Source organism: Ambystoma mexicanum, chromosome 2p (assembly GCF_040938575.1).
Source record: "Ambystoma mexicanum isolate Mex_15411 chromosome 2p, UKY_AmexF1_1, whole genome shotgun sequence".
In the NCBI taxonomy this organism is placed as follows: Eukaryota; Metazoa; Chordata; class Amphibia; order Caudata; family Ambystomatidae; genus Ambystoma; species Ambystoma mexicanum.
In genome coordinates, this window is record NC_090923.1 from 416,369,835 (window position 1) to 416,390,235 (window position 20,401).

Here is a 20,401-nt window from a genome sequence, read left to right on the forward strand (position 1 = left end):
CTCAACCTGACTATGGGGCGTTTTAAAATACATTGGAGTGAAGAGTTAGATAGTCTAGAGCACCCAAATCATTCATCGTATACTCCAAGACTTCTATCAGAATGCACACTCCAATAGCTATTAAAATAGGCCAATTCAAAGCGGATCATCAACAGAGAGCTCCTACAACATGCAATGACTCATCTAGTTGCACATATTTCACCCATTCGCGATAACATGTGGCTGACTGCACAGTACACCACAAACAAAGAAACATGCATGCCATCTTTCTCTGCTGCGTTTAGCTGAACACAATTCCTGGAATAAACATACTGGCAGGAACACAATTCATGATAATGTCTTGTTTTTATCACTGGAATGTTTTCAGAATAGGAAGCATGTCTAGCTCAACATTTCCATGGCTATGGTAATAGTCTGCATTTGATTTTGATGCACAGAAATAACCATTAGCCTAACCATTCAAAAGCCTCCAGAAAGGCCAGTAAAAGATTCCTGGTTTAGGTACACAAAATGGCAATTCTTTTCTTCCATTAGAATACTGGTTCTTAATTTTTAAATGTAGATATTAGTGCTCGCTTTTTATTATCAACGATTGCATATTATTCTCCGCTCATTAAGCTCCCAAATGGACGCTTTTTCAAAATGGACTTCACAATACAAATAGGATTTGGTAGACGTACATAATTAATTTGTACAGGCATGGCTCCAAATAGTTTAACCAGGCACATGCATACTTGTGCTAAGTAAACAGAGGTCCTACATTTATGATCCAAACTCTTAATAGCAGTTAATAAATAGTTTAAAACAGTCCACATCTGAAGCCGTCAATCATCTCTTCCATCAACGTTTTTTTGGAAAAACGATCGGTCCTGAAACGATGGTTTGAAGCATTACATGAGACTCAGTCGTCCGTCTTTCGGGCCAATCTACAGAAAGTCCAGTTGTGTTCCACTGTGTTCTCATTGGCTCTCTCGCTCATATGGTGCACTCGCGTGTTTCTGATAGCAAATCCTTGCTTTGTGATGTATTCCATCAAATGCACTCGGAGTGCAACTTCTTGGTGGTAATCGCATGGACCAAACGTAAAAGAAACCTGACAGTCTCTAGTGTCCATCATATGCTTATTCCACTTTGTAAAATGGTTTGCAATACCCTCTAATAACGAGTGCACTTTAGTAGTAATAGTGAGCTGCGTTATAATCACTGCCACTGGATTAGAGTACTTTGACAATTTCCGAGTGCTTGACAACTCCACAACTTCTTCAAATGTATCCACAGGATACAATGGTTTTGGGTCATTGAGATACTGTATCAGAGGTTCAACCTGATAAAAATCAGCTTCTTTTCTAAGCAAATCGAATTCCTTAAAATCGAGAGGTAAGGTTAGTTCTGAAGTCCTTAGAAAGTTTAGAACGTGTCGGAAGAGGGGTCCATCGCGATCAATAAAGTAGTTCCCTTGAGAGTCCCTGGCTGTAGGAAAGTCTCCCCTGAACATGGCTCCCAGCATTGAATCTGGGTATCGCTTCAAAGTCGAGAGAGAAGTAGTATACAAATGTCCACCAACATTAAGCGTGACTGGATCTGCCATCTGAAACCAACAATCAAAATTAGTGAATTGCAATTTGTGATATCAGCACATAAAATAGGCAAGTTGTCTTTGATCTTTACAGTCTTCAATATGATTAAGGCATACCAGTAAAATACAGTAAAACAAAAACAGAACCTGTTCACCAAAAACATGTCTTTTTGTCAACCAACTATGCCATTTTTTTTTTTACTTCATCATTTTTGTTGTTTTTTTTACAGGTCGCCCCAGTCATTGGGGGTGGGGCAGGGAGAAATATACTTGCACTTTCCCCAACCAATAAGGCCTTTCGTATGTGACTTTCACAGTTAAATGAGTGCTAATGCTAGCTGGTTGCTGAGGTGCAGTTGTCGTGTGGGAACTGTGAGATGTCAAGTATTTTTACAAGTAGAAATGTCCCATTAATGACCGGTTAAGCAAGTTGATGGGCTTATACTGACATATATCTGAAACAATCAACCTTGCCACGCTTCTGCATATTCAAGGATTCAACGTTGCTTTAAAGCTAGAATGACAAATGCCGATACATCCATGCATCCATAGAACCTACATACAATAGCTGTGTCTTTACCAATGGGTTATGAGGCATATGTTGGGCGATGGCACAGAGTAAGTGTTTACACAAGTGGGTGATGTGCGCAAAAAGTGAAGCACAGGGTGTGTTGAGAGTAGCGGGCATAGTGGGTGAAGGTAGAGCAGATAACTGGGCAAAGAGTAGGTGAAAGAGAAGCAGTGTGGGGGACTGATGAAACTGTTTTTCGAAGGAAACATACAGCACCTGTTAGTACCTTATTCTCCGGGGGGGAGGGGGGTGGGGGTGGGGTTGGGGGTGGGGGGGTGTGGGTCAGGGGTCACAGGCGTCAACACAAAGAGCTTGTTCAGGTTTGGCCGCCATAGCAATCAGTATTGTGTGACTGACCATTACCACAGAATGGTAGTGGTGAGCCAGGGTGGGTTGAAGTGATACGTGCATACCATACTTCTAATAGATCGCTAATGGTATGGAGTGGTTGTACTGATGGTTCCCTCGGAACAAGTGTGGTGTATAACCATTCCTTTAAGCCAGGACACATCCTGCCTTTATTCCTGGTGTCCTCGCAGAGTAGAGGCCCAAATGTTTCTGGTCCCAATTTGTTTGGGAATGCAAACCTTTCCACTAAAACGAAGACAGAGAATGCCCATGAACCAGATCATGTTACTATTCTAAACAATATTTACCACTCATTCTGAAACATTATTTCAGATAAATGGTGTAGGTGGGAATGACCAATAGGATGTGGTACATGTTCCCTCAAATAATTAACCAAATGTCAACCCTCATTGTTTAAAGTGTGAACCCCAGTACCCAGTACTGGCTTTAGATGCGTTTCCTCTGTACAACATACACGCCAGGTACTTGCACCATTGAAATAGCCACTTCCAATAACACAAGACATGAATGGACACAAAGGCCACAGCATTTATCGAACCCGTTAGAACCCTTTGTGGTTAGATAATATAAGAGAGGAACAAGTACAAAATGTAATCTTTTGACTGATACAATGAGGGTCTCCAGAGAAGATGTGGCATTTGTAAAATGGACAAAACCTGCTGTGCAACAGTTTCCTCTCAAACATAGCAAGGAAAATAACTGCATAGTACCAGGGAAAGCAGTCTAGATTTCTCTTCACACAAAACTGTTGCGAGTCCCCATGCCAGAGTTTCATTTTTACCTTCTTGAGGACTGCACATCTATATGTTTTTTTCTGTATACGTTACTTACGTTGTATGCTATTGAGGCAAAGTCACAGTACCAACATTACCTCTAGCCCACTGTCTGCCTTGCCCCAACCCGAATACTTAAACATCTTGAATGTTATCCGGTACAGGGCGAAGAGTTATTGCCCAAAGGGTGGGGGGCATCCTTGCAGAATAGCCGTGCAGGATTATCCCCAAAGAACCTACCAGAGAGTCCCTCTAAATAAGACCCAGGATTTTAGGCAGATCAGCCTTGACCCAATACCGAAATCCCCTGAGAGAGCAACTAGTTAGGAACTGCAACGTCACAAAGACACAGGTTATTCAGAACTGCATCTCCCAAGAGGCATCGGGATAAGAAATCCAAAACCCGGAGTGTCTTCTTGGGATTCATGAAAAGGTACACTATTGGGAAGCAGCAGTGCTTAGGACGGGACATTTTCTCCCTCCTCTGTAGCTACAGAATTTAGGGAGAGAATTACTGCCTTCCCCATTCCCAAAGGAAAAAAGATTATTACATTGGTGAAAATTACTACAGGATTTCATGTCCTTTGTTATGGACTTTTTTTTTTTAAATAAAAGGTTATTGAAGACCAACAAATGCAAAGAATAAGATTGCAAACAGATTTCCAAACAGTGCAAATGATTGATCAGATTTTCAGTCCCACCTCCATCCTCCCTTTTTCCACCTCCCCAACACACTTCAAGAATAGCATCAAACAATCAGCGCATGGCATGTTGACATTTGACATGCAACATTGTTCAGGATTCTCCCAGCAGAGTGCCCAGTTTAGCGAGCAATAAGACCAACTCCATGGGCGTGAAAGGCTTCGTCATCTGGGGCATTAGGGCGCTTGTTTATACCATTCCCAATAATCCAGAAAGGGGAGCCTAAATGTATCTATGTGCGAGTGTGATTCCATTAGTGCTGCAGTGAGGCTTTCCCTATCGTACATCTCCTTGGCCTTACGCAGCCACTCCTTTGTCGGAAGCGTGCCACCTTTCCATCGTATGGTCAAACACACTCGAGCTGCTAGAAGCAAATTTCTGGGCAGATGAGGTAAGACTAAATATTGTTCTTTGATGATTTCACCCCCAAACGATACCAGGAGAGGCGTCGCTGCCCTCCCAATGTCCTCTATGTCGTGAATCCAGCCCAAGATTTCTGTCTAATAAATTTGAACACTGGGGCAGTCCCACCATTGATGCCAATAATTGCCGATTTGTGAGCATCCCTGCCAACATTAAGGGCTGATTCTGGGGTACATTTTCGCCAACTTCTGGGGAGTGAGGTGCCATTGCATGAGCAACCTGCTGTTGTGCATTATATTGGACCAAGATAGTGGATTTCCAGACAGCTCTATATACTGCGGCCCATCCCTCCAGATTCCCTTCCCATCCCATCCCAAATCCTTTTCCCACTCAGCTTGCATATGTGGTGTTGATAGGCGTCCCCTCTCCAATAGGGCATTATAAAGTTTTGTAACTAACTCCTTGGAGCCCATGTGCGTCTCAAGTATGCTTTCAAATGGTGTAAGATGTCTTTGAGGTGGATTGTTCGCTGTCCCTAGGTGGAGTACACTCTTTAGTTGCAGGTATAGCAGGGGCTGGATCTGTTGGCCTTGTTGGGCGCTTCCTAACGTCCTTGGTCAAGAATATCCCTTCCCTCCACATTTGCCCCACCCTGACCAAGTCCTGTTCAAATTGCGTTTGGACGCGAATTGGGTCCGTTATAAGATCTCTAATTGGAGGCACTCAGATGCAACTTAGAGGGGAGGGCCATGTGGCGACACCGCTCACATCTGGTTTCTTCTCCAGAGGACCCACAACACTGCCATTCTCATAACGTTACCGGTGCGAGGTACCCATTTTCTAGATGTACCCACTGTTTGTTTTCGGATTCCCTCAAGTGGTCTAATACACTGAATTGGGCTGCTCCATAATAATCAGATGTCTGGGTACGCCAGCCCCCCTTGTTTTTTAGAAGCATCATGGTTTTGTAAGCTATTCAGGCCGCTTCCCTTCCTATAAAAAGGTTAGTAGAGATTGCTTGATTTCCACATGGAAGTTGTCTGGAAGTGCTACCGGGAGAGACTGGAATAGAAAGAGGAGCCGCGAAAGCACGTTCATTCCTGCCCATCAGAGTTTTAATTTAGACAATTTTTGGATGTTCCTTTAAATAGCTGTCCAGAATGGAGCATAATTGGCCTGGTATAGGTTTCTTAACTGTTTCGTGATGGTCACCCCTAGGTATTGGATTAGATCGTGGGCTTGCTTCAGAACCCAGGTGTTTCACAGATGGTCTGAGGGGGAGCCGTTGATATTTAACGGTGGAATTACTGTTGTATTTCGATTGACACGGAAACCTGAGTGGGTTTCATATTCTTCCATTGCTGCTAAAAGTGCTGGGATGAACCGGGATGGGTGCGTCAAATAAATAAGGACATTGTCAGCAAACAGTGCTAGATTATATTCCTTCCCAAATTTAATAATCCCATTAATTGAGGCATCCTACCTGATGGTTTGGGCCAAAGGGTCCATCACCAGCACAAAGATCAGAGGTGATAAAGGGCAGTCCTGCCTGGTCCCCCAACTCAAGGCAAAACGAGGTGGGGGATGCCACCCCTTTAACCACCTTTGCGCTCAGGTTGCGGTATAGCGCCTTTGCCCCTGTAATCCAGCGTGCCATCAGGTTTGCCTTCCTCAAGACTTGGAGCATAATTGGCCACTCAAACCTATGAAAAGCTTTTTCTGCGTCCACCGAGATTAGGGTGGGTCTTGCGTCTCAAGGGTTAATCAACACTATTGGGTCTAAAGTTTTGTGGATATTGTCCGCACCCTGTCGCCCTTTCACGTACGCAACCTGGTCGTTATCTATAAGCCTCGGGAGCACCTTGCTCAACCTGTTTGCGAGGATGCTGGCATAGATTTTGGTATCAACGGTTAACAGGGCGATTGGCCTGTAGGAGCCACACTCTAGTTTATCTCTTCCTTCTTTGGGGAAGAAAGATAATTCTAGATTCCATAAAGGACGCTGGGGCCTGACCCGTTTCCATTATGTCTTTAAACAGAATGGTTAAGAAGGGCGCTATTGCACCGCTAAAAGTCTTATAAAAAGCTGGGGCGAGGCCATCTTGTCCTGGCGCTGATCCGGTCTTTAATTTCAAAATGGCTGCACATATTTCTGCTGTTGTATATCTAGGCTTTGCAGTGGTTTGAACGCTGAAGTTCCTAAGAATTTGTCTATGCTTTTACACAGTCTGAAATATACAATTGTCAGTAGAAGTGGGCGAAACAAGCCGTGATTTCAGTGGGATTGTTCAGAGTTGCCCCCTCCAAGTTTTTGATTTTATATACCACTCTCAGCTCTCTGCCCTCTTAGTCTAGCAGCTAATAGGGTGTAGGCCTTGTCTCCTCTTTCATAATATTTCTGTTTGACAAACCGGAGGTGAGTTAACACTTTCCCACTCCACACTTGCTTCAGTTCTCGACTGAGCTCTTTTATAACTGCAAAAGTTTCAACAGAGTCCCCAACCCCACCTGCCAGGTCTGCCTCTTGGCAGGAGTCTGGTTATTTTCATAAATGTCCCCTGCACTATTATAAGTCCTCTTGTCATGGCTTTTGCTGCTTCCCACACTGTCGCTCGAGGGGGATCGCCTATGTCGTTCCACTTAAAGAAGTCCCTAATTTCAGTGTCAAGTGATTCCCTAAAAACTCGGTCTTTAAAAAGTGTGTCTTTACAGATCCACCTTTTGTCTGTCGTTACACTAGGTCGAGATCAATTGTGGTCATATCGTGGTCTGACCAGCCCACTACTTCAATGGCTGCCCTTTCAATGTTGTGTTCGAAGGCTGCCTGTAGGAAAATATCATCTATACGGGTGTTGCGACATGCTTTGCGCTCTTCCCTTTGTTCCATTAGTTGATCGTTGGCTGAATAAACTGATATTATAATTTCAGTGAATGTTCTTTATTGAATTGCAGCATCAGCCGACACGTGTTTCGACTATAGCGTCGTTTTCAAGGTTGACAATATCATACATTTAAATCAATATTGATAAGATACATATAGAAAAACATAACCGTAATCATACATATAGAATCAAAGTAATGGAAAATTCACGTACCCAATTGGCAGTTGATTTCAAAATTTCAAAAGGTAGTGAGGAGGGAGAATAAGAGTAGAGAGATGCAGTAAGATATTCTCAATCCAAAATTGGAAATTAAGTACAAACATGATTAGACATAAGTTGTCACTATTGGTTAGAAATTACTGCCCGATTTAAATGCATTCGAGCCACGTGCTTAAATGAGAATCCCAAATTATTGTCTCATCTATTAAAGTATAAGAGTATCTCCTCTGTGTATACAGTCATGCACATCACTTTTACTTTAAACCCATATTAGCACCCAAAATCTGTGATGGGAGATAATTGTAAGTGTACTTATGTGCACAAAGACGGATCAATATTAGTATTATGCAATGTGCCACCTCGTGATTCTATGCGTGACAATGCAAGCTCATAGGGCTAAAATTAAAAATTGATCTCACCTATCTTCTTATGTTGTTTAGTTATAAATCATCTCAACTTGAGAAAACGCTGTAAGGGTTGTGCCCTGTAAATAGCTATAGTATGCAAAAAAATGTGTAATGTGGATTGAAATAAAATCGGCACAGGTGAGCATTGCCTGATGCAAAGTATAAATTAGTTCAAGAAAAAATGCCTTACCTAATCAAATGTCAGGTGACCAAGTAAATTGTATTCTTGTGTATAACAGAATGTATCTGACAGTTACTTGGATCCTTGCCGTTATATCGTTAAGCTGCCTGCTTTGTCAATCTATTGGAGGCACAAAAAAAAGAAACACTGTGGACACAGAAACACTACTCTTACTAGTCTGAATTGAATTTTTCAATAAATGTTATCAATTATAATAGTCTACAGGACAACACCAATAAATGCACTTACCTTATTATATGGGTTTAATCCCTGTGTGGCCATGAGTATCAAGAAATGCGGGCATACGATCCGCTCATTCTTAACCACACTAGTCGAGAATTCAAACAATGTGATTGGTCCGTATGGACGCTAGGGTCGCGCATGCCCCATGTTGAGCCACTACTCGCTTGCACATGCGTATTATAAATGCGATCATCATATTGCGCATGCTCCAGAGAAGTTCACTACTCATTGTTCATAGAGGATCCAAGTAACTGTCAGATACATTCTGTTATACACAAGAATACAATTTACTTGGTCACCTAACATTTGATTAGGCAAGGCATTTTTTCTTGAACTAATTTATACTTTGCATCAGGCAATTCTCACCTGTGCCGATTTTTTCAATCCACATTATAATTTTTTTTTGCATACTATAGCTATTTACAGGGCACAACCCTTACAGTGTTTTCTCAAGTTGAGATGATTTATAACTAAACAACATAAGAAGATAGGTGATATCAATTTTTAATTTTAGCCCTATGAGCTTGCATTGTCACGCATAGAATCACGAGGTGGCACATGACATAATACTAATATTGAACAATCTTTGTGCACATAAGTACACTTACAATTATCTCCCATCACAGATTTTGGGTGCTAATATGGGTTTAAAGTAAAAGTGATGTGCATGATCATATACACAGAGGAGATACTCTTATACTTTAATAGATGAGACAATAATTTGGGATTCTCATTTAAGCACGTGGCTCGAATGCATTTAAATCAGGCAGTAATTTCTAACCAATAGTGACAACTTATGTCTAATCATGTTTGTACTTAATTTCCAACTTTGGATTGAGAATATTTGACTGCATCTCTCTACTCTCTTATTCTCCCTCCTCACTACCTTTTGAAATTTTGAAATCAACTGCCAATTGGGTACGTGAATTTTCCATTACTTCGATTCTATATATATGATTACGGTTATGTTTTCTATATGTATCTTATTATCAATATTAATTTAAATGTATGATATTGTCAGCCTTGAAAACGACGCTATAGTCAGTCAAAGCACGTGTCGGCTGACGCTGAAATTCAATAAAGAACATCCACTGAAATGATCAGTTTATTCAGCCAAAGTCAACTAATGGAACAAAGGGAAGAGCGCAAAGCATGTCACAACCTCAAACTGTTGTTCTAAATATTAGGTGTTAGCGAGTACACCTTTTTGTGAACTGTGCATTGCAGGTTGGTCCGTTTTACCAGACTTTTATGTGGGCACAAGCGCACAGTTGAGATCCTTACTCGCTTTTTCAATGTTTGAATAATCTTTACGGGTGAATGTCTGGCGGAGGGGGGAATAAAACGTATATGCTCTTGTTTGCGGGTGATGGGATCACCACGTGTCCACCATCATTTTTCCTGCATAAGCTGTCAGAAAGACCCTCTCTCCTGGGGGCGTAACAGCTCCTTCCCTATATGACACCCAGTCCAAAGCCGGGTCTGTCACCATGTTAAAGTACCCTCCACAGATCAGAGCCCCTGTCCCCCATCATTTTTCAAGAAATACCAAAAGCTCCCAGCAAAATGTCATTTGTTTGATGTTAGGCGTGTAAGCGGAGCACAACGCTACTGGCCATGATGGCATGGTTCAGTTTATTGCAAGGTATCTTCCGTCTGGGTTTCTGTGGATTTGTGCGATTTGCAACCCCAGTGATGCCTGGTATAAAACCCCAACTCCTCCCTTTTTGGCTAGTCCAGATGGTTATGGCCTTTTAAATACCAGAAACCCACAAAAAGAATGTCTGAGCAGGGGAACAGCCAGGAGGCAAGTCAGTAGCAGAGCAACAAACACCAGCTCCTGCACCAACTGAAATAAATCTAAAATGGCAGCGAGCCTTTTAAAGACTTCCCATCCCTGGATTGCCTCAGCTAAAGGGAGGACATTGAGGGCTTTAAAACCGATGCCAAGATTCACAGACAGTCTATGAGCTAGGAGCCGAGGAGAGGATTGTGTTGAGAAACTTGGTGAGCACCAGAGAAGGGGGAACTCCTTGAGCCCAGAAAAGGGTGTGCTCGAGTGAGCAGGGAGTACAGCCACTTGATGCCAAGAAGAGGGTTATTCTCCAGTGAGGGTGAGAAGATTCCCTTGAACCCTAGAAGAGGGGTGTGCTCCAGTGAGGATGAAAAGTCCTAAAAGGGATGTGTGCTAGTAAGGGGGTGGGGGGACCAAGACCCGAGACAAGTTGGGGGGTAGTGGGGATGAAATAATGACTCTTAATGAAGCCCGGCACCAGTAAATCTTTACGGGTTCGACGGCAACCTGCCGGCAACACAAGCAGGGTTACCGCCAGGCCCATTATGAGGCCCAAGGTCTCTTTGAAGACCACACATACAACACGAAGTACAAACTCGTCTAGTTCTTGCATTGTTATTGTTATTGTTATTTTGCACTTATATAGCGCCTTATATACCATTGGTATGGTCTGAAGGCGCTGGTAGGTTGAACGCCCTTGGGAACCGAAGTTCAGATCAGTAGAGAGAGTAGGGAGAGTAGGGAGAGTCAAAAGGTGCGTGTGTGCACCGGATATGTGTGCAGCTCGTGCGGTACACATGTAATAGCTGATTCTTAAATATTGGTAGGTGTGGTGGTTGAGAGATCAGGAGAATGTGTTCGTTCTGGCAGGATTTATCCGGAACGGATGTGGCTGCGTTAGGCCTGAGGAAAACGCCTGGCTGGGGGTGTGAGACCAGCAGTGTTTACATAGAATGATGTGGAGTAAGCGGTGGATGTTCGTATGGGAACAGTTATACCGAATGGTGTCATAGTATCTCTGTGTTCTAGTTGAGTGGTGATGTAAAGGAGAGAGTAAGCGTGGGGTGTGGTAAGAATGGTTATATGCTCTTTCAATGTGCAAACTTCTAAAATCACTTTCCCAGAGAGGCTACCGGGCGAACTTCTAAGTACAATTTTCCATACAGAGGCTATTGGGAACATTTCTAAATTCAGTTTATCAGCGAGGCTATTAGGCACACTTCTAAGTGTAACATTCGCGGAGGCTATTGGGTACACTTCTAAATGCAAATTTTCACAGAGCGTCTACTGGGCTACATTTCTAAGTTCAATTTTCCAGAGAGGCTATTGGGCAAACTTCTACTTGAGACTTTCCAGGGTGTTTATTGGATGCACTTCTATAATCAATTTTCACAGATGCTATTGGTAGCACTTCTAAATGCAGCTTTCACAGCGTGGCTAATGGGCACATTTCTAAATGCCGCTTTCACAGAGGATATTGGGCCCATATCTAAATTCAATTTTCCACTGAGAGGCTACTGGGCGCACTATTAACTTCATTTTCCTGCGAGGCTATTGGGGATACTTCTGAATTCAGTTTTCCAGCGAGGCTATTAGGAACTTTCAAAATTCAATTTACCAGAGAGGCTATTGGGCACACCTCTAGATGTAACTCTCATTGCGGCCAATGGGTACACCTCTAAATTCACAGAGGGGTTGTTGGGCACACTTCTGAAAGCAACTTTCACAGAGTGGTTATTGGGAACACTACTAAATTCACAGCGAGGTTATTGGGCACACTTCTAATGGAGCATTCCAGAGTGTCTATTGGGTACATTTCTAAATGCAGCTTTCCAGAGTGGCTATTGGGCTCACTTCTAAATGCATCTTTCACAGAGGATCTTGGGCACACATCTAAATTCAATTTACCAGAGAGGCTATTGGGCACATTTCTAAGCTTGACGGACAGGCTGTAGGGCACACTTTCTAAATGCAACTTTCACATGCTAACTTTCACAATTCCATCTAAGAGTGGACATGCTAACTTTCGCAGTTCCGTCTAGGAGTGGGCATGCTAACTTTCCCAATTCCGTCTAGGAGTGGGCATGCTAACTTTCCCAATTCCGTCTAGGGGTGGGCATGCTAACTTTCACAGTTCTAGAGTGGACATGCTAACTTTCATAGTTCCGTCTAGGAGTGGACATGCTAACTTTCAATACACAATATACACCCATATCCCTCCACCCTCTTGTCTTGCCTTTCCCTTATGAACATACTTTATATTATGGGCAACAGTGGATTTGAGGAATGCCAGGTGTCTGGAGCGCAAGGGCTGATTCGTTAGAAAGCACAATATTCTAAAACTGGTACCAACCGCTGCTGCACCAAAGTGGAACTAGTAGGCTCCACAAGCCTACTCACGCGAGTACAGAATGAGAACTAGAGTTCCACTATTTTGATGTGCTGCTTGTGTAGAAATTAGAGACAGCACCCATTTTTTGAGCAATATTGCTGCTCAAAGTAAGCTGGCTGAAGCAAATAAAGGGTTTGGATAAAATCTTGTATTCTGTTTCTTTACAAAGATCTCAAGCCTGTCTGCCGACACGTGTTGCGACCTATACCTAGGTCTTTCTCAAGGCCAGACCAACAATTGGTGTTGGCGTCTTAAACCTGTGAAATCAGATATAGGTGCTGCATGCGGTAAAGGCACATTGGCAGCAAAGCGCCCTGATGGTTATTCCTGTTGTGGTTAGCTTGTAAAGCGAGATGTATGTTGTACCAATTGGTAGAAAGAATAAATCACTGGTGTTGTGCACGGTCTGAATACCAGAGTCCAGTCCTCGGCAAACTTTTACACTTTATATTATGGCTTTCCCTCTTGCTCACCTCATCATCCCCAACCAGTTTGTCATTTTTTCTAATCTTTTTTCTACCCACAGTTCAAGAACACCCTGGCTGGTCACAATATGCCCATTCCTCGGACAAGGTTTAGCTGCTGTGAGAACACCAAGGTGGAGAAGGGCGAAGTGCTCCATGACCAAAGCAACCTCTCAAAGGCTACCCCCGAGATACCATGGATATGTAGGTGTTTCAGGAATCTCAGGACAAAGAACTAACTCCACATCACTCCATGAATTGCTCCATGGGCCTTATCCAGATTCAGTGGCTCCACCTTTGGGAGTACGTAGAACCTTCAGCAGTCGAGAAAGTTGTTCTAAAGGAATATCTATATCCCAATTTCAAAAAAGAGCAGATTCAAGAATCCAAGCTTACTGAGGCGGAAGAGGAGGGGGAGCTGAGGGAGGAGTCGAACAGTTTTTTGTTTTCGTACCTAAATTCGACAGAGCCACACTGATGTTTGAAATACAGAAGATTAAAGCAGGTTATGATGAAAGATAAATTCCCACTCCCCTTGATCTTGGACATCCTGGAAGCTATAGGAGTAGTGCAGCGATTTTTTTAAAATTGTACCTGCAAGGTGCCTACCATGTGAGCTGCATTAAGCCTGGTAATAAGTGAAAGACCTACTTTTGCACACTCTACGTGAACTATGGCTATAAGGTTATGCCCTTTGGCTCTGCCAACACCACAGCAGTATTTCAGCAATTTATGGATGAAATCTTCTCGGACCTTCTGAAGCAACCCATTATTTTATATCTTGACGAGATTCTGCTTTTCTTAACCTCAATTGAATGACACCATCATCAGGTCCTGGAAGTCCTACTGTGACTTCAGCAACATTGCCTATTACCTAAACCGGAAAAATACATATTTGACCAGCTCACCATTTTACCATTACCATTACCATTTTACCTCAACCACCACTGTGAAGGAGATGCAGCGTTTTTTTGGGCTGGACAATGTGTACCACAAATTCATACCCCAGTGCTCCGAGAAGACTGCTCCCATTACCAAACTCCTAGCAAAATGCAGACCTTCTCTTGGAGAACAAAAACAGAGAACACCTTTCTCAAACTTGGGACGGTGTGTCAGCCAGATAGGACAAAGCCATTAATTCTGAAACCTGATGGATCAGGCTCAATCCTCTCGTGATCAGGAATTGCTTTCTTCTCGACACTCATCTTACGATTCCCTCCTCCCGACAGCCGAAAAACAATACTTTACTTCCACAATATTTACTTCTTTCATCCACGTCATCTCTCAACTTCTTTCGGCGCATCCCCGGACCCTTCTCTCTATGCAGTCAACCTGGCTGAGTATTTCACATCCACTGTCTCCGATCTTCAAGCCTCCTTTGCTTCCACAGCATTGTCACCTCCTTTTGCTTCCTCTCCCCCACTTCCCTGTTTTTCCCCTTTTTCTCAGTCTTCTCCCTGCTCACAGACTGTTGTCTTTCCTGTGCCCATCCTACAGGATCTCCATCCGACCCTCTTCCCTCACATCCAATCCCTTTGGTCTATCCATCTCCTTCCTCTTTTGTCTTCACTGTCTCCTTTGAACATGCTACCATCATCCCCATTGTGAAAAAAGCCCTTCTCTTGAACCCTCCGGTCCTGCTCATTCCCCCCATCTCTCTTTTTCCCTTTTTGTCTAAGCTCAGAGTGATTTGTCTATTATCAACTTTCCTCTTATCGTCATCTCCACTATCTTCTTCCCCAACGTCAATCTGGCTTTCGGCCTGCACATTCCACCAAAACAGGCCTCTTGCATGTCTCTGACTCTTCTTTCTGCCCACCACAATAAGCTCTCCTCTATCATAATGATCGTTCTGCTGTGTTTGACACTGTGGATCATCCTACTTTACCTTCATTTTGTTCTTCCTTGGGTATCCGTGGTTCCGCTCTCATGTGGTTTAAATCGTATCTCTACTTTGTCTCCAGGGCTGGCCAAATCTCCTTCTTTCCCACTTCTATACAGTGTCCCTCAACACTCTGTTCTTGGTTGTTAAGACTGATTTTTCTACACTCTGGCCTGGTGGACAGATGTATAGAAGGCCAACCTAGTTTAGTGACAGGGACAACTCTGGGAGCTGTAGCCAAACCAGTTCAAGGTAGCAAGGTGAGTGGTCAAGGTTAAGACACAAGAGGTGGTGAGCCTGTAAGAGGTCCTCAACGAGTACCCACAGTGAAAGGGCAAAGAACATACTTGGGCAATCAGTTATATTTCTGGCCATATAACACTATGACAAATGAATACTAGCATGTTATATTACACAAGACTAAATAAAATATACATGGATACAATCAATGGAGTTGGGCAAATACACAACAAACCCCTGCCCAGGAAGATACGTATTAGTATAAAGCACTACAGGTCCACAGAGATACAATACTAACTTTAGAAGTCAAACCTTAAGATGTATGGGGCCTTGTACCCAAAGGTTCACCAAAGTTGGACACAGTTTTGTTAGATGGAAAACAATTAGTGTAGGGCTTCTGGGGTCCAACAAAGAGTTCCAAGGGGTAGTGGACAAGTTATTCTAGCTAATAAAAGTGTCCCCACACTTTCACAATGCTTACACAAGAAAGCATTGTCAAAGCCATACTGTTATAAAAGCATCTAAAAGTTACCAAACTTCTAAAGTGGTTATAGGGGTTCAGGAAAGTACTGTTCCAACTCACCCCTTATACTCCGATTCTTCTTAGGATTTGGCAGGTCTACACAAGAGGGTCCAAGGTCGCTTTTCCCACCTTCATCTACGGTCCTTGATGCCCAGGGGTTGCAGGTTCAGGCACTTCCCTGGCACTTCTCCGGTTAGTGACAAATGCTGATGTAAGGTCTTCAGGTTGGAGAACGCAAATGAACTCGACGCAGGGCCCCTAACAACACAGGACTGGATGCAGGAAAGCCGTTTTGGATGACGCCCACTGATGCACAGCGACGCAGGTGGACACACCTGCCATGGTCAGACTTCACCTCTCGTCTCCGGTCGCCTTGATGCTGGCACCATGTAATTTGGCATAGAGGAGTCCTATAGCACAAGCTGTCGATCCCCAATGTTCCGGGCCTCAACAATAAACAGCAACGTTTGCAGCACGGTAGCCCAAACTCTGAGCTGGACAGCCACTTGGTGATCCAGGGGCACTTGCGTGGGCTCTTCTTCGCAGGACTCCGAGCACATCGAGAATGGATTATCCACTCCATGGGACACAGCTCCTTCACAGGGCTAAAGATCACCTACAAGCTGTAGAATTTGGTCGCCAGGGCTTCTCCCAATGGGTCCACATTCTCCTTGCACGTCTGGACAGGATACTTAGCTTCTTCAGGTTTCTTCCAGGATCTCTTAGGAATTGATGCAGGGGTTTTATTCTCATTCAAAAAAGCAGGTAAGGGCCGAAACTGCTACTAGCCAATCAAAACTCTGGCCCACACACACCCCCAGCAGTGGTCCAATCAGGACCACTGGTGGCACAGCTCATGCATACCATCCAGACACACTGAAACCAGATTGTGGATTGGGACCAGACAGTCCCAATGCAGTTTCTGGCAGCAAACACACATTGCCCTGCTGTAGCCCGCAAAAAAAGCCTCAACCCGCCTGGGCATTGGAAGGATTATCCTGTCCTCACAGGTCAGGAAGAAGGGTTAGTGACAAGATGACCATGGGACAAATGAAAAACCTTGTGGCACAGCCCTTTTTGGACACTGGCCAGAGTAGGTAGCGAAACGTGGCAATCGCAGTACGGGTAAAGTAAAAATACACCAATAAATAGAAAAAAGTAACTGCTGCCACCAGCTTGTGCCTTAGGCACACCTAAAATAACCATAAATCCTCTGAGTGTTTGTCTAAGGTAAAAAACAAAAAAGAATATGTTCCCCCATTTTAATGCATTGTAAGATGCATTGTACAATGATAGAAAGTTACCAAAAGTGATAAACAAGACTAAGGGAAACAATGATTCACAGTACTGGCAGCCTGAAGGACAAGTCAGTTTCCCCATGACAAATTAGCAAAAGCCAGTGTAGTGAAGCAGGAGCTTTAACTTTACTGCAAAAAGAGCATGTCAGATTAAAAAATGAAAGCAAAAGGTTTGGGGGTCCATAAAAATGGAGGGAAAGGTGCTATAAACCGAATATCTTTCCTAACATTGGTCCACTTTTATTTTCACTTTACATCATCCCTCTTTCTTCACTTATCTCTTCTTTCAATCTCTCAAGTCACTTTGATGCCAATGATCCCAAATCTTTTCTTTTTTCGAGTTCTCTGACACTTTGCATTCTCAAGTCTCTGCCCGTCTCCCTTCCATTCAATCTTGAATGCGCTCCCATTTCCTTCACCTTAGCCCATCTAAAACGAAAACTTTGGCTTTTCCCTCCACCTTCTCCCTCTTCCTTTCCATCCTCAACCCACCCCTCCATTTTTTCCTCTTCCGATCAGAATCTTGGCTTTGTATTGGACTCCTCTCCCTCCATTTCTTCTTATATTTCCTTCATTGGCTCTAACTGACACTTTCTTCTCTCGAGTCTCAACCCTGTTAGTCCCTTCCTATTTTCTCAAGTGACCAAACTGCTCATCTCTACTTCCATTTTTTCATGTATCGACTAGTCTTCCTCCCTCCTGATTGGTCTCCCTGCTTATCGTATCACCTCTCTTAGGTCTATTTAAAAATCTGCCATTCGTCGTCTCTTCGGTCTCTCTCCCCAGACCTCAATCTCCTCTTCGCATCTATCAATTTCTATCTTGTCTTCAGTATCCCTTCCTTTCTATGGTTTTCAAATGGGTTCACCGTCTTACTCCTTCCTACCTGGCATCATTAGTCTCCTTCTATTCCCCCACTCACACTCTTTGTTCCCAGTCCACCTTTCAGCTTTTGTCCCTAAACCACCCTGCGCTTCCTCTCGGTTTCGCTCTCCCTCTTTTCTTGCCCCACTTCACTGGAACTCTCTCCCCCTGGATATTATTTCTTCCTCTACTATTCACATCTTTAACACTCGTCTAAAGGCTTACCTGTCTCCCCTCTATTCCTCCTGAACCATTGACTGATGCTGCCAACTCTGCATTTTATTGTTTATTGTACTGTTTCAATTCTTTGTTAAAGCGAAATATAAATCCAAATACGGCTTTGGGAGTATCACGAACATCCAGTGGCATATAACTCAAACACTGACTTAAGTGAACAGAACTAATCAGTACTCGAAAAGCAACTTTTGGCCCTACAAAACAACAGCATGCAATGGAGTCCTCTCCTTTTAGGTGCCCATTTCCCAGTGGAATTCCATGCTGACCACAGCAGTTTATAGGTCTTGTAACAATTAGCATTAGTGTTTCTAGGCATATAAAGACAAGGGAGGGAAGATAGAGGGAGGACAAGACAAACGGTCTTACTAGGCCTTGTGTCATTCAGATCGTGTAACTGCAAGAAGTGCATGGAGAAAGTGTGGGGGGGATTGCAAGGGAGAGGGGAGGGAAAAACAGGGCAGCAATGCTCTCAATAAGTGCAGATCGGCTCTGGGCAGTGCCTGGAGAACAAGGGACTTTAGCGTTAAGGATACAGCCCCCAAGTGCGTGGTAGGTCCGGAGGCAGTGCAAGGGTGACTGTTCAACAAAGAGCCTGGTACCCAGTGAGACTGAGGGTAGCTAAGCCACCAGTCAGTACAGCAGACAGGTAGGTCAACAGGGGAGGGAGAGAAAGCAGAGGAGAAGAGGAAAGTTTTGAGCTGCTTCCGGAACTTCAGGTGGTTCGGCTCAAGTTTGAGAGGGGCAGGGAGCCCATTCCCGAGGGAGGAACCTGCAGAGGAGAGAACTCTACACCCCCCCCCACTCTCTGCCTGGAGAAGAGTCGAACCCTTAGAGAGCTGGAGATAGCTGAGCGAAGGGCTCGAGGAGGAAGGTCGAAGAGAGCGTTGGATTTAGTGCGTGCCCAGAATTTCTTGTGGACAATGCAAAGGGTCTTGAACTTGATCGTTGCAGTCACTGTAGAGGTTGAAAAACCAGGGTGAGAGGATCGAGCCCCGGATGCCTTGAAAACTCCCCAAAACCAACATCCCGTTTCCCCATGTCTCCTTTTCAAGGAGAAAATGTGTATTTTTTCGTTTCTTCCTTCTGCAATTGGTCAAGAAAGCATATACTATCTTCAGCCCAAGGAACTGTTCTTGGGACCTCGAAAAGAAGTGTGGTTTATACTTCAGAGAAGGGCATCTTTTGTCCCTATGAAAAACTGACAACAGATACACTCGTTATAATGTGGTTCCCCAGTGGCAGGCCATTGTGGAGTTAATGCAACCAGAGAACTAATCAGACATCACTTTTGTTGGCTTTGTCTTGCATCCTTCATGAATATAAAGGGCGAAGCCTAATTTTTTGTTTTCAGGTGGCTGATACTCGATATGGGGTATTTCAATAGCAACAATAAAGATTAGAGTATACAGCTACCCCTCCCTCTTTTGTGCAAGTCTGGTAATCTCTCTCATAATACAGGTCAGATACAATAGCTCAGTAGTGGTAAATTATGTTTCTTCCTCTACAGTATATCCAAAGAATTTCAGAAGGTAAGAGGACGCCTAATGAACCCAACTCACCGCACCCACCTTCAGCCGATAAATAGTGGCCTAAGGTTATTAATTAAACTAATAAGAAATGGCTCTGATTGCACAACAAAAGTGCTTGTGTGATCATGCACTAAGACAAAATGCTTTCTGTTACAGGTGTCAATTTGAAATAAGGGTATTACTCACAGAGGACTGTTTGTCCTGGTCCTAAGGTCAGCAGTCTCCCCATGTCGGGTCTCACATAAGTAAGTGCACCCACTTTTTATAGCAACGTCCCTCGCTTTTTTCTATTTGTTTGTTTTGTGCCATTACAGATATCTACAAGCGAGAAGGGTTAGACAACCGAATCAGTTCCCTAAACAAATTATTTTTTCTGTCCTGATGAAGGCCCCCCATTTTCTCAAAATAGGCGATCGCTTGGATGTGCGAAGCACCTTAGGAAGGGTTGAAACATGTAGTGTCGACAATATTCCATAGACTACATCCCATAGCGGCCAATAGAGCTATTCCTTATACACCCCGCAGGTTAACGCGTTGGAAGAACATTCTGTGTATAACATACGTCAAACGTTTGTGTGCGTTTATTCCAGAAGCATAGCCTGTTAGACCTACTATGTAATAACTATCTAAATGTGTATCACTGATGAAATGAACACACTTTGACTAACCCCACACACTTTAAGTGCATCTATGTTTGACTGTATTCTGTTTTTTGATTTACACGAGAAACTGTTTAACAAATTAAGGATTTTTAGAAAAATATACATTGCTCAGTGCAGTATTATTCCCAGCATCTATCCTGTATTATGAGAGAGATGATCAGACCTGCACAAAAGAGGGAGGGGTAGCTGTATACTCTAATCTTTATTGTCGCTGTGTCTTGCATCCTAC

At 43.5% G+C, this 20,401-nt stretch overlaps 1 protein-coding gene across 4 annotated transcripts in view; it reads right to left on the reverse strand.

The window, feature by feature from the left end:
• Window positions 1-765: 765 nt before the first annotated feature.
• The window catches only part of KCTD6 (potassium channel tetramerization domain containing 6), a 46,706-nt gene continuing 27,070 nt past the window's right edge, over window positions 766-20,401 (reverse strand). For all 4 annotated transcript variants that reach the window (XM_069643763.1, XM_069643761.1, XM_069643762.1 and 1 more), the window contains one exon: window positions 766-1,588. In XM_069643763.1, the coding sequence (XP_069499864.1) occupies window positions 902-1,588 (687 nt within the window). In that variant the 3' untranslated portion in view covers window positions 766-901. The remainder of the gene's footprint in view (window positions 1,589-20,401) is intronic.